Source organism: Haliotis asinina, chromosome 1 (assembly GCF_037392515.1).
Source record: "Haliotis asinina isolate JCU_RB_2024 chromosome 1, JCU_Hal_asi_v2, whole genome shotgun sequence".
Classification (NCBI taxonomy): domain Eukaryota; kingdom Metazoa; phylum Mollusca; class Gastropoda; order Lepetellida; family Haliotidae; genus Haliotis; species Haliotis asinina.
The window spans coordinates 37,754,638-37,779,220 of NC_090280.1; the positions used below are offsets into that span (position 1 = coordinate 37,754,638).

General features: G+C 38.6%; 1 protein-coding gene across 5 annotated transcripts in view; it reads left to right on the forward strand.

Annotated features, from left to right (window-relative positions):
• Window positions 1–24,583, forward strand: part of LOC137291031 (fasciclin-2-like) — a 98,475-nt gene that overhangs the window by 37,278 nt on the left and 36,614 nt on the right. For all 5 annotated transcript variants that reach the window (XM_067822291.1, XM_067822299.1, XM_067822308.1 and 2 more), the window contains exons 2-11: window positions 15,505–15,682; window positions 16,239–16,375; window positions 17,049–17,180; window positions 17,901–18,038; window positions 19,100–19,212; window positions 19,995–20,169; window positions 20,723–20,865; window positions 21,759–21,927; window positions 22,577–22,773; window positions 23,002–23,107. In XM_067822291.1, coding sequence (XP_067678392.1) covers window positions 15,505–15,682; window positions 16,239–16,375; window positions 17,049–17,180; window positions 17,901–18,038; window positions 19,100–19,212; window positions 19,995–20,169; window positions 20,723–20,865; window positions 21,759–21,927; window positions 22,577–22,773; window positions 23,002–23,107 — 1,488 coding nt within the window. The remainder of the gene's footprint in view (window positions 1–15,504; window positions 15,683–16,238; window positions 16,376–17,048; window positions 17,181–17,900; window positions 18,039–19,099; window positions 19,213–19,994; window positions 20,170–20,722; window positions 20,866–21,758; window positions 21,928–22,576; window positions 22,774–23,001; window positions 23,108–24,583) is intronic.

Below are 24,583 nucleotides of genomic sequence, written 5' to 3' on the forward strand. Positions count from 1 at the left end.
GTCCGAAATCCAAAATAATGATATACAGAGGTTTTTCATGATGACAAAGAAGAAGGAATACCGTAAGTTCAGTCTGGTTTGAACAGCAGTCTTGGAAAGACAGAGTCTGAGTTGTACCGAGTGCACTGTGTTTGTTTCTCAAAGTTGTGTATATTCGTTATACTTGTACCAGTTCAATGAGTCTGTCAATGGTGTCCTGGCAGGAAAAAACCAATAAACTAAATGTCATGTAAACACTTTAATGTTTTTGATTCATGTTCATTACACTTTCAGCACCATAATGGATGTTTTTGCTGACAGAATTGGGGAGTTTGGGTTTTGTCAGTGGTTAATGTATTAACTTGTTAACTTAGTGGGTTTGAGTCCCCATTTGTGGTATCCTTGCAGTGATTTTTGTTGGAATATTGCTGAAAGCAGCTTAAAAATAAACTCACTCTGTGATGAAATTCCAATAGCCTCCGTACTTCAGCCAGTTTCACATCCTGGTTGCTCCTCCTGTTTCAGTATCAGCTCAGCTTGTAACTCTTAATCATGTCAATCAAGCAGCATGCATGTTGCACACCTCTCTTATCTCGGCTTTATCTTGTCGACATATTGAACCAATTCCAACTGGCACCGTGTTCATAGGTCTGATCATGGGATGGGGATGGTTCCAGATGATGCAACTCCATCTAGTGTAATGGTTGCAGCTTACGATGGAACTAAGGCTGCAATCACTCTGTGGAAGGAAATTCAAGAGTAATGAAGTCTCTTGAACTTACTTCTGGCATGGTGTCTTTTTGCGACTTGTCTTCTCTGTGTTTTTTCTCTTTGAATAAATCGCTTTGCCGTTGTCAAGTATGTGTGGAAATAGTTAAGTGAAGAAAGATGTTAGGTACAGTCGTTATGAAGGAGAATTTGTATGTTATGGCTGCTTTATGGTAAACTGTTGCATGGAGATTGGTATTTGTAGCAGCGTTTCAGATATGCACTGACAGTCAGTGGGTTGAAGAGAGATGAGGTGGTAGATAGTTCCTTGTTTGCTTTAGCTCTGCTTGAGAACAGTTTGGATATTTTACTAGACACTGCTAACATTCCTTGAATCAGAAAAGCCAGATGATGTAGGAGCAAGCGTAGGCTCTGAAACGTCGTGTTATCCACAATAAAGAAATTGACATCCATAAATCTGGCTTTCCTTATGCTTTCCTCTTCTAAGTGCCCTTCAAAGATATATTCCTTGAATCATTACACATTTGTTAAAGAGGTGAAGTCTGATTGCAGTTCATGTGGATTCATCTGTTTTATGATGTTTGATCTTTTTCGTAATTTTTTCTGAAGAAACACTCTCAGTGGTTTCAGTAAATCCTTAGTTGGAACCAGACAGTTTAGGGACATAGTTACGGTTGGGAAGGATTCTGAGCTACAGAAAAATATGAGATTATACAAAAACCTGAGCACCCAAATTTCTTTTCTTTGAGCTCTGACAACAAGCTCCAAAATTTCCACAGGCTAATGTACTTTGACAACCACTGCTATATGTAGTGTGTGAAGCTTTTATTTCCCATTCATCCAGCACAGGGTATGTCTACCGGAATACTTGCCCTATAAGAGGGATGTAGAGCAGTGAACTTGTCTCCTGGTTGTTTAGTGGAACTCTGCACCCTGCCAGGAGATTCCCTAACTGGGATTTCCCTGTCTGGAGATTTCCTAACTGACATCTCCCTGCCTGGTGGCGTTACTGAACTGCAACAGAGCATGGCCTCAGAAAAATATAAAGGAAGGTTATTTTGTGGATGTCATCTTAAGTGAGGAACATGGCATCACAGAGTAAATTCTTTCTCCCTTCATCAGGTAATGGAGTATGAGTATATTGTGAAACTGTGTCCTTCATGTCGCACAAATTGACATCCATGTCTTCCATTTTTTTGTAGGAATAGATTTGAAAGCTTTTGAGTCCCATTATTAAGCGATTGAGTGAATATGCTTTTAGCAATATTCAAGCAATGTCATGCAGGGACACACCATAAATGGCCACATTGGTGACAGCAAACAGTAAGGGCACCTCTGTACTTACCCAGGATATCTGATAGTTTTGAGCCGAAAATTACACCATTGATGTGCAGTCAAAAACCAAGCTGACGAATGAACACTGTTTTGGGCGCTCAGGTAAAATATGAAACACATTATTTGTCTTGGCCTTACCAAAGGAACCTTCCTCCCTGGCTTGACACAGATGCAGACGTCATGCAGTTGTGGCTGTGATCCACTTCCACATGAAGAAACAACAAGCCGTGGCATCTGCAGTGTCTGCTACTCCTGCGCTCCAGCAGACTTTACCGGCTGTCCCTATGGAATAAACAGAACACCATCCCATTGTAGAAATTCCTGACATTCTGGAAGATTTTGTCTCTGGGAAATAGATAGTTGAGCTTTCAGTTGAAGGTAGGGAGGTGGTCTTCTGCAGGGGATACCTGATGATTGGTGAATACAGAATAATGGTGTTTCCATGGACACTGAAACTCTTATTACTTCCCTAACAAGTTGTTATTAGTTACGCTTCACTGAAATAGCTCAAACAAACTTAAATGGGTGAATATCAAAATCTAAAAATGATTGTGTGAACATGTTCGACATCTAGGCAGAAATATGTTGATTTGCTTGTTAAGATCTTCTGTTAATTCAAATTTTGGTTTAGATTCAGTAGAATATTGAAATGATTAGGAAAGCTGACAGGCAAGAATTCTGCCTTGTCTGAATTCCAAAATTTAGATTTCTGATTTCTTTGAAATCAGCGTGAAATTGATAAAAGGGTGATCAGATAATTTGGATTAAAAATATTCTTATATTCTTGCATTGGGACGAATGGAAAATTTGTTCCTTCATGTGCTGCAGACCTTGGGATGATTATTGCCTTGTATGAAGGTCTGTATATCTCCTGGGAGATAAATAAATTGTTTAGACGTGTATTATTGAAGAAAATCCTCTTGTTGGTGTAAAAATGAATGAGGACTGGACTCCAGAGGAAAAATGCCCAGGGAAAACCATCACCATCCAGTAAGAATGATAGCCTGTAAATTTTCATGACTAAAAACTTGCTTAGAGATGGGGCTCCATGACAGGCTCCATTTCAGGCGTGGCTGTCAATGAGAAAGAAAATACTGACTCCTCCCTGATATGGATGAAGTATTGTTGCAGGTTAACCCCAGGGCTCCCCCATCCTCCATGTTACACATGTGTGTGAAACATTCCAGTCGTTACTGTGGAAAGGATTGGGAAAATAATGTGATTCAGGGACTGTGAGACAGATTAAGTACAAAAGGGGTGTGAGTCAGGGCTACAGGGCTAAATGCAGAGTTCAAGATGCATGAAGTATACACCCTCCTGGTGCATGAGGTGTTGACAGAATGTAACCACGGAAGGATGCACACTGTCAATAAACAAGGACACAGATGTACCTCTGGTGTTGCGGAACAGGAATTGTTTGTGAGTTATGGAGTGAGATGGGGAACAGATACAGTGTGGAAATGATTGTCTAAACATTGCTGCATGTGATCAAAGATGTTGAAAGCCCATGCCTGCCATGAAAGGCAACTATGCTTGTTGTAAGAGGTGACTAATGGGATCAGATAGTCAGGTTCGCTGACTTGGTTGACACATATCATCGGTTTCCAATTGCGCAGATCGATGCTCATGCTGTTGATCACTTGATTGTCTAGTCCGTACCTGATTATTTACCGACCACTGCCATATAACTGGAAGATTGCTGAGTGTGGTGTAAAACTCCCTCACTCGTTCTTCTACTGTATGGCAAATTACTGCATTACTTTTGTAATTTTTACTAAGATCAGCGCTGCGGTAGCCAAGTGGTTAAAGTGTTTGTTAGGCTGGATACAAATTTTGAAGCTAAAGTCTGGTGTCCCCAGACCTGAGAAATAGCTGGAACATTGCTAAGCATGGTGTAAAATTAACTTCACCCACTTGATCGCTCCCTTGCTGTCCCATTCACTTTCTGCCTGAGGTGGAGCAGTATAATGTACTGACATTGAGCAATATTACACAGGGATTGGGATAGAGAACTTTGATAGTTGGCCATTTTCATATTAATAAGAAACTTCAGAATTTCAATGGGTCTTTTTCTGTTCTAATATACAAAATGACCCATGGCCCCTACCTTGCCCAATTCCTGATTACAACATACACTGAACTACAGTTATAATGAACGCAAAGGTCCAATGACCTTTGATCATTATATTTTAGTTCTTTTATTTCACTATTTCAGCTATATTATACAAAAGGTAGGTAAGATATATAACTCTGTCTGTTCAATATGAGCATGTAAACATATGGTGTTCTTCCACAAATCCAGTGCCAGCTTTCAAAAACATCCTGCACCATTTCTTTCCTAAAAACACGACACAAACATCCCCTCCATTTTGCCTGCAGGTGCCATCACTCTCGGGTATAAAATAACGCATTATAACACTTCATTAGTTTATACACAATCAGACTGCCCTGATTTTTTTTTGATGATCGATACATATGGATGAAGTAAGGATGAAGAACATTTGAATGACTAAAACTGATTGATACCTCGTACATACTCACATCATCAGGGATATGCGTCGTATTCACCTTATGGTGATTTTGTAGCAGCCCTGTGCCGTGCAAATAAAGTAAACTACTTCATGTTAGCAAAGACTAACGAAGATTTTCTTCATTGTATGAACATATAAATATGATTTGTCAACTTACAGCCAGAGGTATTTCAATAACAGATTAACCTTATGACAATGATAAATGAGAGCACTTTCCAAACACTTCTGGATTCATGATTACACAATGGGACTCAACCAATAAAGTACTAGAATTTATACTTAACCAAGAAAGTGTACTCTTAAATATGACATGTTGCATCTGGACTCATATATGCAGGTAAAATGTGATGCTCTTCAGTACCTCTGAAATGAAGGATTATTTTGTGATTAATGTAGTATGCATGCTAGTTTTGCCTGACCTTTGGGAAATCAATAAAAAATGGGTTATTTTTGTTTTCTGAATTAATTGTGATTTGTCCAATAACAAGATTTCATTAAGGCTTTCATTATGCTTTTAAACAAAGTATTTTTTAATGCTTCAAGAGTATTTTTTTTTGCCCTTGTCAGTATTTGAAAAACACTCAATTCCTCTATGTTACACTTAATGGAACTTCCTTCTTTGACATGTGGAAAGCTTATGTAAGTTATTAGCAGAACCATGAGTTCCTATCAGAAGTCTGACTTGGTGTCATGGTAACCCTTGCAGTGATTAGGGAATAATTATGTATATTGTCCTTGTGATGAAGGCATCCTTCAAAATGAGTAATTCTATTTGATATTTGGATTCCACACTGGTTCGTTTAAGGGGGCGGGTTGAAGGGGCTGTTTTGAATGCATTAGACGTATCTTTTTTCTGCCACATCTCTGAGTTGACAAAAAAGACAGCTAATACTATTAATGTATACTTGTCTCCACAAAATTATGAAATGCCTTGAAAATGCACATGAAACTCTAACATCATTTCACATCTTTATTTAAATGATAAAAAAAATATTGTTATTTGCACTGAACGTACATGTTACGTATTGAGATATAGGATTATTTGTTTTTCATGCCAAATAAAATGTTAATCTCATCAAGCTGCCTTACCACGTTGACATTGTAATGAAAGACAAGTTATTTACAGGCCACAAGGTGAAATAAACATGTTATTTGTTACCATTCTATCTGCTACATGTTTGCTTACTTTCCATGATGGTAATTTCAGAAGCATGCCAGATGTTTCATTTGGCGTTTAACTTTCCTAGAGAATTAAGGATTCAAGTACTTGATGGCATTAATTGCTAGGACTTGAAGTCAGCCATCTAACCCACTCAAATTCCACACTTGACAGGGGATAGAGTAGATCATCTAAAACAGTTGTGTTGTCAGTATTGGGGCTGAGAAGTTCCAGCATCCAATATTAATTCTTTCAAGGGAAACGTTGTGTATTCTGATGAATTGTATCATAGATGTAACTGTTCAATCTACATAGTGAACAGACAAATTTACGTATGAAACAGAGGAATGTACATATTTCACAGGTAAATTATGCATCAAATCTACATATTGAACACAGATATATCTGTTACACAGGAAAATGTATTCTTCAAAGCTACATATTGAAAGGGCAAATATATATTTCTATTATAATGGTAAACAGTGTTTTGATTGAAGTATGAAATCAAGAATTCCCTTTTTTGACCTAATCGTTAGTGGTTTTGAAATATTAGATTCAGGTACACTGTTGAAACCCAGAGAAACTCAAAAGTAAGTGAGTAAGTTGGACTTTTCACAGCTTTTAGCAATGTTGCAGCAACATAATGGTTGGAGACACCAGAAATAGTCTTCACACTTTGTACCTTTGTGGATAACCCAAGCCTTTGGGATGACAAACAAGCACTTCTTCCATTAGAAATATATACAGGAACATCTTAAACTTGACTAAGACAATACCTGACTTTATAATTTTCAGACCACTGCCATATGGGTGGAATATTGCTGAAAATGGCATTGTACAACAACCAAACGTGTTGAATGATGTAATCGTTCTGGTAACTCAAAGATGAAAAAGTGTTGGTGGCAACATATAGTGACTCTTCCATTAGGCAACATTAACTCGAGTATGGGTGGTGGGGTAGCCTAGTGGTTCAAGTGCTTGTTCATCGTGCCGAAGACCCAGGTTTGTCTTCCCACAGAGAAACAATGTGTGAAGCCCATTTCTGGTGTTCTCCTTCGTGAGATGGATGGAATGTTGCTGAAGGCGGAATTAAAGTTCAAAACAGCCAAAGAGTCAAGTGGTGAGGATTAGTTTTGGTTCAGTGCTCATGCAACATGAATTATCACTATGTCAGTCTATGGTTTGTCCTCACTTGACTTGAATGCTTAAATGCATTCATAAGGCTGGAATACCATTTGTACAGAGTTTCAGGAATTTTGTTGCAAGGTTTCATGAGACTGAGTGTAAGCGTCAGTAATTTTGCCTGATTATCCTGTGATCAGTGGAGCGTGACCAGCAGCATTCTGGCATCAGTTTTGTACTGCTGATCAATATCTAATCCAAACTTGACAAGGCTGCTTATTAATTTCTGAAGACATCCCATTATCCATGCGTCACTGACGTAGGTATCGGCACCTGAGACCGAGGGACCAGATGACAAGGATGTAGGTATTGGCGGCACCCGAGCCCACTGGACCTGATGACGAGGATGACATCAGCTATATATATATAGCGTTAGTCAGCCATGCTGGTTGTTGCTATGGATGATGCTGGAAGCTCACGTCATGTTGCTCGACATTGATTGCAGAATGGATGCATTGCAGGGTATTGTCCAACAGCCTGGCATGAATTGTGCAGAAGTGGCTCAAATGTCGCTTTAATAATTAGATTGCTTGATTTATTTCGAAAAGGGAATCTGTTGTCTATAAATATTAAAATGAGGGTAGAAGCACTGAAGGCCTTGAATTTGCTTATTTCTGAGATCTGATTCGATTCCATCGATTGATTTAGATGACATGAGTGGTTTCTGGGCATCAGAGGGAAGACTGCAGGATTGACTTCACTCTACACCACTGGAATGTAGAAGGGTGCAAATTGGCACATCTGTCGAATTTACTCATGTTTGCTTGTCCGAAGGGCAGTCGAAATGTAAGACTTTAGGTGGTCACGATTCTGTGAAAGAGGTTTTGGCAGGGACCTGCACTCTTAGCCAGAAGCATTTAATATCAAACATTATCTAAAACTATTTATTTGCTTATTGAAGAGGCAGATTTACATACGAAACAGATAAATATGCACGTTTCAAGGTAAATTACAGTCAAAATGTCAGTCTTTAGGCAATCACTGTTTTGATGGAAAGGGGTCACTGGCACATGCGGCCTTACCCAAAATACATACAGAAGCATTTATCTCAGGATGTTCTTTATACAATTTCTGCCAAGTATTTTCAAAATTTTTTCTGTGTTTTTGTTTGATTATTTTCAAGATATACAGGCGATAACAATGATATAAATAGCATGGGTCAAGAGACAATATCGCTTAACTTTGTCTGTCTCACAGACACGTTATCACATTATTTTCAGCTGCCTAGATGTGCAAGTTGTATGTGTGAAATTGAAATTTCACTACACATGCTTGTTGATTACCTGGCAGTCCTACCTGCAAGTGGTCTTCCCCCTTGTAAGAAACAGTGGAAAGGGACAACAAAATAATGAAATTTGTTATACAACTTTTTTATTTGGGTATCCCAAATTATGATACAAATCATCAAAGTTTGTAGATTTCATGGGACTGTGCAAAATTTGGTTTGGTTGCAGTTATTAGATTTTGTTGGTGAGCAACTTATTGATTTAAGATAAAATCAAACAGACTATAGCTCTCCTTGCATTTCTAAAGCCCCAGATTATGCAAGGTAGATTCTGAATTTCCCATCAGACTGGGGCTCTGTTTCAATTTAAATGGGTTTCTTTGTTACGTTCAAAATTATATATATTCCGCGACTAATTGTTAGTCCATGTTTGACAGTGTTAGTGATCTGAAGAAATGGGCTGAAATGGCCACTGGCGGGCATTGCTGCCATGTTTGTATCCAGACAGGTCAGATGAATGCCAGAGGAAGACATTGTTGGTGAAAAACCTCAGTGTGAAGGTTTAAGTTGTTAGTGTTAGAGCCTGGGGGATTAGGTCACAAGGCAGAGGTCATAGTTTCAGTTTGATTCAACGAACAAGGTCACTGTTCTGATTATTCCCCCAGTGGTGATCTCTTGCAGTCTCAGAATTTATATAATTTTGATATTACTGAATAATCACATTCAAATGGAAAACAAATCTGTTACATTCTGATTACAAATCTGATTAAGATTCTGACACAGTACATGTTGTGAGTATTCAGTATGAGAACATTTTCAACAAAATGTTTTGTTGTTGTTCTCTCACAACAAGGGAGCAGGGTAGGCTGGTAGCGCGTGTGTTCCTTCGTTATGCCTTAAACCCATATGGGAACAATATGTGATGGCTATTTACTGATACGATACTGCTGAAGCATGGCTTGAAGAAGATCACATGCAACTATTCCACCTCACTCAAGGTGACTAATAAAAATTGACTTGAAACAACAGTAATTTTTTTTTGTACCTATTACACTTGTTTATACATGAAGCCAATCACATTTTTTTGCCATGCTCAAAATGAGTTTTTGAGTATGTTTTCAGAGAGATTATGAAATTTTAATGTTTCATTGTACTTGTAAATTAATCCTGCTGGAGTTACTTCCCTTGTTTGAGTATGCCCAAGAAGGATACATTCTTCTGAACTTGGATATTCAAGGTCAGCGATAACATTGTGCAGGTTTGCTGGTCCGTTTCGGTTTTTGAAGATGGTAAAATAGATCCTAAATCTGTCTATTTGCTGCACCACCTTCAACAGACAACCACATGTCCTATGACAGGTGGCCTAGTATAAATGAGTTGGCAGAAGTCAGACCTGCTATTGTTATTAATAGCAATGATCAACCATGTTGGTTGTGATGACCAAGACTTTCCACTTGGTCCATACAGTCACTTCTCAACACAATATATTGTTAGGATTGTTTGCATTTCCGAAGATCCAGGATGAACAGTATCCTTTACTTGTGTGTGAGAGGTAATAAAATCATGTTCTCCCGTCTGCTCTACAGTTGCTGAAATAACAAATGTGTTTAAGTAAATTCTGACATTTATGTCAGAACTGTATGAATCAAATATAATTGATGTATGAGACAAACGATATCCTTCTATAGTTAGCTCTTTAATTATGGAACATTGCCATAACTGAATATATTCTCTTGGGCCCCAGTCACTTATTCAGAGATAGCATGAATTTGCCTATGTTGGAAAGTACATAAAATCCTAGGCAACTGAAATTCTCCCATCCTCACTGCAGATGTTAAGATACTAAATGTGTTGATTTATATTCCAACTTTTTGCTGCAGCTGTGAGATTCAAATATCAGTGGTACATGATACAAACGATTTCCTACTATAGTCAGCTCTCTTTAATAATGAAACTTGACTGTGTTTTAATGGACTGCAGTCAATTACTCGGAGATACCATGAGTGTAATGTTCACAATGTATTCTGCTAGAACATTGTCTGCAGGGATATGAGCGTATATACACCAAGTGTTGCCACTGCAACAGATGGCAGAATGGTGATAGGTGGTGTACATCAGCCGTGTCTGGTGATAGAACTATTTTCTGGCAGCACTGGCCTAGACAATAATTCTTTGTATGATTTCAATTCATTCTCTTAAGCCCATTTTCTGGTGTCCCCCACCATAATATTGCTAAAAGCAGTCTAAAACAGAACTTACGACTGGTTTGATGCCGCTGTTAGCAGTATTACAGCAATATTATGGAATGGAAACCCCTGTCTTTGACATGAGAAGTGAAGGCTTTAACCACAAGGCTTTCCTACTGCCCTTTTAAGATGTCTAAGAGAAGGCAGATGATCATACAGTGCAATACGACACCATTTTCCAACTTTTCAAGGACTTTATCAATAGTTGGTTATGTGAGCTTAGAGACAAAGTAGCAAAATCAGAAGCCAGGGAACTTTTGGTTCCTTGACAGCTTCTATCTGCCAAATTACTGAGATAATGAATGCTTCAGTGGCTGTTTGAACCTATGTCTGTGTCTACTTGGAAATTCATGATGTATACTAGGCTGTTATGTCAGGATGATTGAGGTGTTCATGTGGGACATCAATTTGGAATTTTCATTTTATTTCAAGAAATCAAAATCGTTCTCATAGCTTGACTTTGCTTGCCAGTTCACATGTTGTAAGCTTGCTATCATTAGGTATCGAGGATTCCATTAAGTAGATTATCATAAACACTATTCACTGAGGCTTTCAGACTAACGCAAATTTCAAAGGCCAGTTGCTACGTGCAAATGAATTAAATTGTTTGTTATAGTGCGGTTCGCACTGCTATAACTGTATGAGGAAACTGAAAAAAACGCAAGGCAGGTGCAGTGGCGTCCCACTTAACCGTATATACAGTATTGATTATTCATCGGCATCCAGACCAGTTACGACTATCAACAGAATACATTATTACATTGTACAGGCCGAGCAATGACCTAGTGTTACAGTTGACTGAGTGCGTACAGCAATGTTGGACATGGCCCAGGGAGTATTGCGGAAACTCCCTCTTCTTTTGTCTGTCCACAAAGAAAAAAACCAATAATGTACTTGGTACCGTCCATGGATATGTCTGCATCTATTAAGGCCATATTGATCCCGACAGACCACAGCAGTCTCTGGGCTAGACTAATGCCTTGCCTTGGAATAAATTATTTTGATAGAAACAAATTATCCTCTTAAAATTTAAAAGGAGCCCAAATGAGATTGGAAATTCAGAAGAAATCTAGACCTGCTTCTTCTAGGGCTGTAGGATAGCGGAAAGGGCTGTGAGGAAGAGAACATAAATGCAGTTCAGAGACTGAGAGATGATGGTAGCTCTTGCACCATCACAGGGACATTTTCTGTATTTATTTGTTTACATTTGTGTGACAATCATATTTCTTTCACTGTTGTAAGGCAAGCAAATTAAGAACTGAAATGCTTCTAAATTTGGCTGCCATATGTTCAGTGTGGCCTGGTAGCACACCTAAAACAATTATATTTAATAATCACCATCATTTGTTTTATAGTAAATGCGATAAATTTTACCAGCCCTAACCATAGCTCATAGCTTATTCAAATTATATTATTCAAAACCTATTTTTGCATCCCATGAAATTGTTCATCAGTATTCTCAATCACAGTTTATCATAGGGGAGGCCATTTTAAATGTATGGTTCTTGGGTTTATTTGTTGAGTCAAGATAGACGAAGCTGAAACTTTCTTAATAAGTTTGCAGGTTCCATGATATTGACTGATTTATTAAGTATTAAATTGAAGTAACGTAACTGTTGCGAAGTTTCTAGTTTTGTTTGATCTTCAAAAGGTATTGGCACGCTGATTTTCACAAAGGCACATATGTCTGGTGCCCAGTGGCACGCTTTGAAAAGAGATACATTTCTATCCTTGCAATCTGAGTGAAATAGTTGGCACTGAAAACTGAATAAACTCAGAATCCTTTTTCAGCTATCTCTTATTCACCTAGTGTACATTAATGAATAGATAGCAAAGATGAAAGAGTATTACATGTGGGTGGTGAGATATCAATGAGTGATGAGCAAAAGAGAGGGAGATAGCACTACGATATGTTATCACTGATATCGCAACTCTATCTTCTGATATCTCTGATAATGGTTATATGTTATGGATAGTAATTAGTTTTCAGTAGAAGGAAATATGTATGTTTGTACTCACTGTTTTGCTTGGTCATTAGAATCTGGGGGGTTTAACGTGCAAGGCATGTCCAAAAATATTGAAGATTCCCCTCTTTAGTACAGTCTGATTAGCTCATTTTGAAATTACAGTGAATTAGATGAACAGCAACATACTGCAGTAAGTAGAAACTAACATGAAATCAAAGCTGAAAGAAAACTGTATTAGCATTGTCACCATCTCGATGTTTCCTCAAATGGATGCCCTTCATGATTCTGAAGTTAAATTTATGAATTTAAAGATTGTGTAATTGTCAGAAACTGGCTGTTACCAGCAGTTAGTTCACGAAGATTGGCTGCTGTAATAATAAGTTGTCGAGATTAGTACATCTTTCATGTTGAGAAGTCAAGTGGTGGATTATAAAATCCAATATTGTTTAGATACTGGCCTGACCTGTCCTGGACCAGGACTAACACAGAGGCAGCAGGTGGCTTCTGGGGACCTGCATTGTGTAACAAATAACATCTTGCATATCCCAGCTGGGAGCCATCACTCAGGACTGTCCAGGGGAGGAGGCCTAGGAATAACAACAATTATCCTCTAGTAGTGAATCATGGAAACCTTGGACTGATTTTCCCTTTTTGGGAGGATTAGCAAATTGTCCAACCTTGATACCAAATTGGTTGAACTTTTGAATATTTATCACTATGATTTTTTGTAGGAATCTATTTTAATTTTCTTGAATTTTGGTTATGTGCAAGTCAGTGAGTGACATTTAAAGAATGTTATGAAACAAAACAGTTATAATTGTGAGAAAAAAAATGGCATAAAGGTTTTAGGATTAATTTTCTGTTCAGGCTATTGATTAGAGACTGGTTGTCTTGACATTTACTAGTTAATATGTATTGAAATTAGAAGCACAGCAGCTGTAAAAATGATGAATACTGTCTTAACATATAATGGACAAGAATAGTTAGGGATATATGTATATTTTGAAGTTATGAATAATGACGCAGTTATTCACTGACACACTGATAAGATATCCATCATAATAATACCAATATCCCTAACTTATTTTGTCCAGTATATATCATGTACTAAGTTACTATGTACCAAGTTTGAAGTTGTTCCACTGTCATAGAATCCGGAATGGATGGGTAAGTTCGAAGTATATGAGATATTTAAAAGAATATATTGCTATATGTATTATGAAAAACTGTATTTTGCATTCGGAAGCAATCTGAAAAATTGTTGTAAGAATTAAAGTTAAACTATAGAACAAAATAGGATGTTAATGACTGACCATACGTGTAGGAATGCACATGCACATAATGGAATCAACTGAGAATTCACTTCTTATCAAACCAAAATTCAATTTTGCAATTATGGAAACAATAAACACATAATAGTGACGGTAGGATAGCCTAGTGGTTAACCGTCAACTCATCACACTGAAGACTTGTGTTTGGTTCCCCACATTGGTATAATATACAAAGCCCATTGGACAGAGAACATTGATCATGAGCCATTATCTGGATTACGCATTTTCTGAATTCAGAATGGGCCATTCCCCTTGTATCAATAGTAAACTTGAAGTCTTAATGGGCCATTTAAATTCTGATTTACAAAATGGGCCCTGGCCCCTAGTCCCTTGTCCATTTCTGGTGTCCTGTGCCATTATACAGCTGCAGTTTTGCTGAAACTGGTGTAAAACCATACTCTCTAAACACATAATACGATTCTTCATTTAAAATCACCCTATGAATGAGGCATTTTATCCTGTGATATTTATCGTGGAGAGAATGAACCTCCTTACCATTTCATATTAAGATTGCTAATTACTGTGTTGTCATATGGACAGTGGTCAGACAGTATTGATTTTGGTCTTCCACATCAAGAGGCTATTTTGTCCAATTTGCTGAGTGCACTGACACCTGAAGGATATTCCTGATAGCAAGGGAATTTAAGTATTTTTCTGGTGTCTCGCATTAAACATTTCTTGGCGAGCAGCATGGCATGAAAAGTCACTCCATAAACATCCATTAATGTTGCTATTTGAAGCAGACTCCCACAGCAGCTGGCGAGATCATGAAAAACCATGAGGTAATTAGTTGGAGTGTCTTGTGACAACTGGAAGGGCTGTAGTCTACACTGCCATTCTTTTTAATGAATATTGGCCAGGATAATCAAGTTAAGTACGTAGTGTGCAAACATACAATTGTGGATCAAAGATTCAAGGCCAGTCCTAATACCACAGTTGTCAATCACAGGCTTGATGGGTCTGTAGTCTTGGGTTATTCCTGCAGCGTGAATGACTTTACTGTCAGGGAGACTAGAGAAGTATATTACTGGTTTGACATGATCAAAGTGTTTTTATCCCTCTTATAGAAGGTTTGTGTTTTGGATGAAATATAACTGGTCTGTCTAACCTGCTTAGTGCTTGATGTCAAGTCTGTAGAAGAAACTCCTTACTTGGAAGTGGGATTTTGTCCTGTTCATCTTAATCATGTAGATGTCGTTATGCCTAACAGTATGTTGTGGTGATTTGTGTTTCACTAACAACAGGAACATTGGAAAATAAAGAGATTGTAGAATATATAGATATGGAGTCATGTTACAAATAGTTAGCTCATCATGCCGATTATAGAGCATGATATAAATGTCACATAGCTCACCTGGTTTATAACATGTTATAAATGTCATATGGTTGACCTGATAACAGGACATGTTATAAATGTCATATAGTTGACCTTATTACAGGACATGTTATAAATGTCATATAGCTGTCCTGGTAACTAAGGCCTAGTCTCTGAATATGTATAATTTTAATAATAACTAACAAACCCATTTTAATTGAAAAGGAGCCTTGGGGAGACCAGAGTTTCAGAACCTGAGGAACTCTAGACTTGCTTCATATAAAGGCTTTAGCACTGCAGGGAAGGCTTGGCTGTAGGCAAAATAATTTGGTTCAGGGACTGTGAGACAGACTACTGACCTGGTTACAGATCATGTTATGAATGTCATAGAGTTGACCTGTTTATAACGCATGTTACAAATGTCAAATGAAAGACCACAGTGACTATATTTCTCTTTCATTCTACTGTGTTTCATTGTATATATATCTTGTATTTTTTCTTACAGATGCCCAAGAAATTAAGCTTAGCCCAGATGCGCCGAGTATAAGACGAGAAACAAACTCAAAAGGATTAGTGTTATACTGTGAGGCAATAGGGTTAGCAGACGACCAAAATGCAAACTTGGAATGGTTGGACAAAGCAGACAATGTCATTGGACCTTACAACCCTGCAGAACAGTCAAGGTAGGTTACTGGGCATTTACAGACTTCACCTCACTCACTTCACCTCTCACTATCCATGTTTCCTGGGACCCATTGAGATCCGGGTTAGAATTGGTCTTCATGCTTGTTGTAAGGGGCGATTTATGGGGTCAGGTGATTAGACATGCAGACTTAGTTGATCCAAACCAAATTCTCTTGATAGTATTATTCCTAAATGTTTGTGACAGAATAAAGTTTTAATCTACCTACACAATACACAACGTTAAGTCGTCATTCATGAGCTTCTTCTTTATTATGTTCAGGATGCTGTTTTGTAAGTACTGCGTAAACATGTCACCATCACAAGTGATGTTAAAAATGTTCATTTGTGTCAAAATTGAGGGTATTTGTGTTCAAGGTTACTGCTTCGATGTTTGTATCATGATCCTACTGATAGCCAGGCCTTTCAGTTAACATAACCATGGTCGCTCCAGTTAGCAGATTCTCCAGACAGAACGTCTGACTTCCCCTCATGCACAAGATGAAGTGAAATAATATGGAATGAAAATAATGTGCAAATCTCCTCTTCGTGTTGCAGGATCTACTCCATGCAGATGGGTAACAGTAACCGCCTGCAGTTCGACACACTGAAGAACGGGGATGAGGGAACGTATACATGCCGAGGCACAATCGGAGGCAACACCTTGACGAAGGATATACAGCTCAATCTCTATGGTAACTGTGTAACAGGAGGACTGCAAGGATTCTCCCAGACCTCGATTCGTTTTGAAGTTTCATAAAGGACCCTCGATGTCATTATTCATACACGGAAAAGCGTCAGATTTCATTGAACCTCTATGTCAGCCTTTTTGCATGAAATCCATTGTGAACTTTGTGATGTCTACTAACAACAGATCTCATTGTATAATTAGCCTGGTGTCAACCAATCACGTTTCTCCTTATTTCAGTTCAAGCCAAAATATGTTCTGTCTGTGTGAAAAAAAATTAAATAGGTGATAAAATATCGAAAGAATATTGGTTATTGAAAAATGAGTCTGACAAATTAGTTTCAGTCAGAATCATTACAGCCCTATGTAGCAGTTTAACTGTTGAAAGTTTTGAGAAACTGCTCATATTATATGTGTGGGTTATCTGGACCCATGAAGATCCAGGTTAGAATTCATCTTCAGTAGCCCAACAAGATTGGACGGCCAGGCACGCGTATTTGTTTGACACGTCATCGTATCCCAATTGTGTAGAATGGTGTTTATTCTGTTGATCACTAAATTGTCTGAGCCATATATCTGCCATACACCTGGAATGTTGCTACAAACCAAACCTTAAACACAACTTAGTCCAAGGCTTGGTGTGTCTTGCATTGATGATGTTAATTTGCTGGTGGTTACAGACGGAATCAAGGTGACGTCCAACCGCACTCAGCAGCCAAACATCCACACTGATGCTGTGATCAAATGTGAGGCAACGGCAAACCCTGCACCCACAGTACAGTGGCTCTTTGGCAACAGGAGCGCAGTCAGAGGTCAGTATGCTTCACACTTCTTGTCATTTTAACAGTCTTAGTCTTAGGTCACCTAAGAAGTCGTCGTGGTTCCAGTTACACCTCTTTAAAATTTAAGGTTGGTAGGTAGGATTTTCCTTTGAACATTTTTTTAGAGGTAAAGTTACAAGTAGTAACACATTTATCTCAGTGATGAAACGACCAAGCTGTCAAACCTGTTCTCTCATAATCAAACACAAACAATTTGGACACAGTTTGCATCAACAATATTTTTCACAAGGTTTGTTTTGTCTGTGTCATTAAATTTACATTGCATAAGCACTACAAGCTTGTTCAAAGTCATGATAGAATTAATCTAAAACATTCCAGGAAAGGTATGTTGCTAACACACTCGTCATCCTTTAAGCATGAATTTTGCCTGTGATTTGCAAAAAAAAAAATACAAACTAAAGAAGTACTTGTTTTTCTTTAATTTTTATTGTGCATTAACAAAGATAACAGGAGCATTTGATAAATGACAAGGTATCAGTTAAGAGATTTTAACCAATTACAGTCGCAACATTTGCAGAACATATTTTTATCTTGCTTTCATTCACTCAAAGTCATTTTTGAAAATTCGTTGCTGAAGACGTCACCAGCACTAGCTGCAGCACTGATGACATTCAGTATGTATTTCTGATTGGTTTTATACTGTATACACTGGTAGAAATGTCTAATAATTGTAATAATTGATAATTGTAGGTGACCGTTACAAGCAGCTGGACAATGGGCTGGAGATCAAGAACATCACCCAGGCTGACAATGGAGTCTACATCTGCCTAGTCACTGTGCAGGAAATGTTCGATTCACTCCCGTTTGACATCACTGTCAAAGTGACAGGTAGGTTGAAGTTTTCATTCACAAAAATGACGATGGGGCAGCATAGTGGTTAAAGCATTCGTTCTTCACTCGGGGTTTGATTCCCCATATGGGTACATGGTTTAAGGCCCATTTCTGGTGTCCCCACTGTGATGTTTCTGGAATACTGCTAAAAGTGGTGTAAAACAAACTCTCTCACTATTTGTTGTGGTTATTTCTGCTTGTAAGGCATCATGCAGACTAACATAAACAAAGACTCGAGGGAATTAACTCGTTCAACTTATTTGGTCATTCACTAAAACATGATTTTAAGTGAAATACTGGGCATGCTGACAAAAATGTCTGCTGAAAAAGAAAAATAATTTGTTCAGATAATAGTCAGTCCATCATAGTTCAAACCAGTTTTAATTCACATTGACCCTTGAAGGTCTGGGTTAGAAGTGATCTTCAGTGGCCCATGCTTGTTGTAAGAGGTGACTAAGAGAATGAGGTGGTCATGCACACTGATTTGATGTTTTTGTCATCATATCCCAGTTGTGTAGATCATTGTTTTTCTGTTGATGACTGGATTTTCTGGCCCAGACTTGATTAATGACAAACACCACCATATAGGTGGAATAATGATGAAAATAATAATAGTCCATTTTTCATGCACATTACTCCATGCACAATTCATGCTCGAAGCGCCCAAACAATCTGATGATTATTACTCTGATTAACCCAAGCTGCTAGAAGGTTAGTGGTTACATGACTTATTCCATCGGGGACCCATTTTGTGCTTGGTGAACAGAGGCAATTTTTAACAAACTTGCTAGAGGTGAGAGCACATGTGTGATATGTGCTTCGTTGTGGAGCAGGACTGAAGTCCTAGAAACTCTCAGGAGCTGAGCTGCCAAACACGGTCACCCATCCAAGGACTGTCCGAGCTCAATTGTGCTTAACTTCAACTGGTTCGTGATCTATGCTTTGAGCACAGAACCACAAGCCACCACACGCTGAGTGTAGCGTTCAGCAACAAACAAAATGATGCCTAACTCACATGTTCATGTTTGCCATTTCTAAACCTTGATTCTATATTTCAGTCCCACCTTCCCTCAAGGGACCCCCAACTCGCAGTAAACCCATTGTGGGCAAGAGGTTCGAGATGACATGCGTGGCAGATGGCACTCCACCACCATCATTTACCTTTAAGAAGGTAAGACCGCATTCTGCCCTTAGGTTTTTAGCTCAGCATAAGTCTGTAGAGGTCAATGCTTGTGCTGGAATTCTGCTGAAAAATAGCCTTTACTTTTTACGTATCAATATGAATCTGTAGAGGTCAGTGTTTGTGTTGGAATTCTGCTGAAAAATAGCCTGTACTTTTACATATCAGTATATATCATAGAGTTCAATCATCATTATATGAATGAGTGAAATACCAATAAGCATCACAGAAGTAACTTAGATCTTGGATACCAAGAAAACACATCTTGAAATGAGAGCATCCCATGAAGAAATTCTTAACTTCGTGTATTTCCAGTCTAAATTATGTATTTATTTCATCACATTTGTTCATTTTTATATTATTGAATATAATCAATGCTGCATGGCTGCCTCTTGTGATGCAATCCAACCTCAGGTTGACCTCAACCTGCCTCCTGTGTAAAGGTTTGATCCTCCCCAAATTTTGCCATCTATCTATGACCTCAAATATGCTTTCAGAGTTATCCCTACAAATCTTCAACCTCATTGGTACAGTGTTTGAAACACATTTCTGGTGTCACCTGCCATGATATTGCTGACATATCGCTAAAAGCGGCGTAAAACCTTGCTCACTTTCTCTCACTCATGCGTTATTGCCATCAGTCTCTGACCGCATTGCTGCCTTCTGTATTTGAGTTGAAACCTATCTGTGAGAGCCACCCTTAACCTGTCCTCATGTGTCAGTGAAATTTGCACAATGTTGTCATTAGCCCGAGGACTGCCCCTATGTTCCAGGACAATATTGTTCTCTCTGGAGAAAGATACAAGGTGAGCATCGTCAATGATGTGAAAGTCAACCAAGGCATTCTGGTCATCGAGGAGCTCCAGGACAGTGACGAGGGCACTTACTCCTGTGTCGCCCACAACCAAGGGGGAAATGTGACCGAGTCTGTCTTCATCAACACCATTGGTGAGTGTCCCATTCAAACTAAGGGAAATAACTCTTTGGTTTTCTTTTACTTGTCTGATGCAGGTTACATGACACCAAATGTTTTCCCATTGACTCTAAAAGTAGTGTTATGTTTTTAGAAAAATATATCCCAGACTGTCAATGGTCATTCCATGTACACACTGTACACATGGTTACAGAAAGGCCTTTAAACTGCGAGAAAAACACAAATACTGACGTACATAGTCTGCCAATTTTTTTAGCACAGGAAGTTGAACATCTCAACCCCCATTCTGCCCCAAATGTCATCTACTTGAAAATTTCTGTGGTATTCTGTGCACACATTAAGCATAAGTCATGGTGATTTAGATAATAGCTCTAAATACTTAAAGTTATGGTGAGAATTGCATCTGTGCTTTTGAAAAGACGTTAATATCATAAATTATTTCATCCAGTCATAGGTGTCACATGTCTCTATCTCATCAGATGTTTCAGATGCCTGTTCTTTGCTGATAAAATCACCATTTTTTAAGATCATTGATGATGTTACCAATGTGCATTTTCCATCCTTCAGTGCCTCCTATTATTGAGCCTATCGTAAACCAGTCTGAACCAGAGGGCAATGCAGTGGAGCTTGCGTGTGTCGCCAAGGGCGACCCTGCACCAACCGTTACTTGGAGAATCAAGGGATCTGACATCACAATTTCAGACAGTCCGGTGAGTTGCTGTAAAACTGTCCCTTCTGGAGAGTCCCTGAAATTGACCTTATTTGCTGTGGGGGATATTGCCATGTTAGTGGCAAACACTTATTGCAATCTGTTTCTGACCTGAGTGTCTTTCTGTATGTGTTGCACCGTATCCTCCTATTTTTGTGATCCATCCTTTATCTCAGCCCTGCTAAAAGTAGTGTAGATGTGTCCCTGAAAATACTCTTATGTGTATTTCACGGCTTCTTTTTCACAAGAAGATTGTATATTACCTCTCTTCCATTCATTGGGGTTGTAACCTAGTAATTAGAACATCTGCCATGACAAGGGCCCATTTGTTGATTTGTTTGGTTTCAACCAGGACTAGAATCAGTGTTGCAATTGTTTTTCTACAACCCACGTTTCATTGTAACCCAGTTAGGTAGATCTATGTTTATGAAATGTTGATCACTGGTCCTGACTTGATTATTTACAGACCGCCACCATATAGCTGGAATATTGCTGAGTGTGGTGTTAAACAAAGAAAGAAAGAAACAAACAAACATGCACCCAAGGATATTGAGCACATCCTGTTTGTGGATCCCATGCTTTGAAAAAAAAAACCCAGCAAGTTACCTGTTGATATTCACAGTTAAAAGAGTTGTCTTACAAAGTTACAGTCTCTAAACATGATTGTTTCTCATTTCAACCGTATCAACTATACTTCAGGAACATACATGGATTGAAACATTCTGGTTCATACAAGGATTAAAATCATGTGCATTTGTTTTAGAAATTTTCCACAAGATAGTTAAAATGCTTAATGATATTACTTGGTCCTTCCTCAATAAATAACTTACTTTGATAATCTTTATGAGAAAACATCTGGGTATGCCCTGAAGTGTATGTGTTCGAATTTTACAGGATGAAGGAATCAGCATTGAATCATCTGTGGACGAACAGCCCCTGATTAAAGTGAAGACTGTGAAGCTGAAGTTTGCCAAACTGGAACCCAAGCATGCTAACAACTACACATGCTCCGCCTCCAATGAAGCAGGAACTCAAGAGAAGGATGGCAGGGTTCTCGTGGAGTGTGAGTAGCAGGCTTACATCTGTAATGTCAACGTACAGTACGGGTGATTGTGACCCTTGCATGTGTCTGTGGAATTCAGTGTCAGAATAGGTGCCCTGTGTTTGTGTCTGTTTTGAATTCAGGGTCAGAATATATCTCCAGTGCCCTCTGCTTGTGTCTGTGGAATGGGGTGAATTGTGTTGAGCACAGTGGTTTAGTGGTTAGTATGCTGGCCTCTCACAGGTTGGGGTTCTAATCCTGGTGGAGACACCAAAAGTTTGTGATGTGGCTTTCATAGTGTGTTATGTCCCTGGGCAAGGCACTTTGTCCACATTTCACCTATCTGTTTACAATGGGTATCTTAGAAGCAGGTGTACTCACCTATATGGTTGTGAGAAGCACTTAACAGTGGCTTTGACAGTGCAATTCTGTCAGGGTAAAAGGTGACACTGGAGAACAGCATTGTGATGAACCCTTAGCACAAAAATGAGCATTACTGTTATTGTTACTATTAATAACTGTGAGTTAGAATAGATGTCCAGTATTCCATACTTGTGTCTGTGGAATTCAGTGTCAGGGTTTAGCCTAAGGGTTAGTGATTGTAACCTGAAATGATAGACAATAACATATAACATAACAACATCTTCATGACTGAATGTTTTTGTTCCAGTCAAACCCAACTTTGCAGACACCCCTTACTCATCAACCTACAGCTGGCTGAACCAGAAGACTGAGATCAAGTGTGTGGCTAATGCCGTACCTATCGCTGTCATCAAGTGGAAGCACAATGACGCCATCATCAATGAAGGACCAAACTTCAAGATCACATCAGAGAGAGGAGTTCGACAGATTACCAGCATTCTGGAGGTTTGTTGTTTTTCAACCTGTAGGGGAACAGTGACAGTGTTCACTCTTCGTACAGAGATACCAACCTGAGATACCTGTCATGAAGTTTTCTTGAACTTCTAGTTTTATGATCAAACTACTAATTTTGATCCTTGAAACTACCATCTGCAAGGCTTATCTCATTCTTTTTAAGGATTTAAGGTTTTCACCAGCAGAAAGTCAGGCATAACTGTGTGGTTTATCTTGCAGGTTTCGGTGAACGTTGAGAATGAGAAAAACATTTTTGGGAAATTCACCTGCATTGCTGAGAACTTCCATGGCGAGTCCGAGTATGACATAACTTTACTTCAAGCAGGTCAGTACAGTGATAACAGATCTTCCATGACTCCATGTCATAATGATAAATAAAACATGCTCTCAGTGCAGTCAACACATGGACATTATTACCCTGGTGAGCTCAAGAGAGCTGTGAGATGCTAGAACGATGATAGATATATGACTTATCCCACAGGGTACTCATTTACAGCTAGGTTAACAGATGCTGTTTTTAACAAACTTGCTTGCCTAGAGATGAGACCACATGTATCCCTGTGCTTTCTTGTGGGGCTGGACAGAAACACTAGAAACTCACTGGTGTCAAGTTGTGTAGTTCAGACACCCATCCAAATGTGTTCCATGACCAACGTTGCTTAACTTCAAATGATTTGTGACCTGGACACAAGATGATATGCCACTAAAGTGTATAGTGTGCTGGAGCTTTGGGATTTTTCAAAGACTTGATGTAAGTCAGTGTATGAAATAGTGTCTGCCAGGCAGCCCGCTGCTTGCTAGTTACATGGCGGGCTTACAGCTTAATTTTATAGCCAGCCCCGTGGGCCAGTACATTTTCCATGGGTATATATTTTACCATGTCGTTGACTACAGGTGGTATTTCAAAAATAGTTTACAATTGTTGTAGCTAAACGACGTCTGTATGTATAGTTCATGATCAAACGACAACTTTCACAGATCAGTCGAGCCTTTTGTCTAACACTAAACATGATTGGCCTAGAGAATGCTTTCAGTGACCATGTTATATTTGATACATTTGCTGTTGCAAATGCTTACTTTTCACATGGAGAATTACAAATCACCTGTGCTTATTGTATGAAGAACATGTAGAGACCATTCTTGCCAAAGATACTGAACATTCTGACTTTGCCTGTTTTTCTGATTCAGATGGCAGTGATACTAAATGAATCGACAGTGACCACCAAGTTATGCTCTGTAAAATTTGCTTTTGCATATGTTTAAATTTACCTAACTACGAGGAATTAATTAATTACATTATTTTAACACATATCTGGGGTTCCTGGTTTTGAAACAGGGCTTGTTACACTTTTCAGTGATCAACCCAGTTAGCTTCCTGTTTTTTATAGAACTTGAATACACTGCATAAATCAAAGTATCGATCACTGGACATTCTGGTCCCCTTTTGATAATTTAACAGTGGGATATATCTAGGATTCCAAACTAAGAGCCCCCTTGGCAAGGTAAAAACTGGAGCAAAACAATTGTTTCTTGTTCCAAAGTTTGGAATATTAGATTTGATTCACCACGTGGTAACAATGTTTAGAGCCAATTTCTGGTGTTCCCCATTGTGATATTGTTGGAATGCAATGCAGCATTGAAACCTTTCTCATTAGAGGCAGGACGCTATTCCAGAAAGTGATCATAGTGGCAGTGTTATAACTGTCGTAAGATTATTTTGATGTTTGCAGTTACGATCAATGCTTTCATGATGGAATGAGGCTTTGATAAAAATATTGTGTCCTGTGTTCGGAGTGCACTT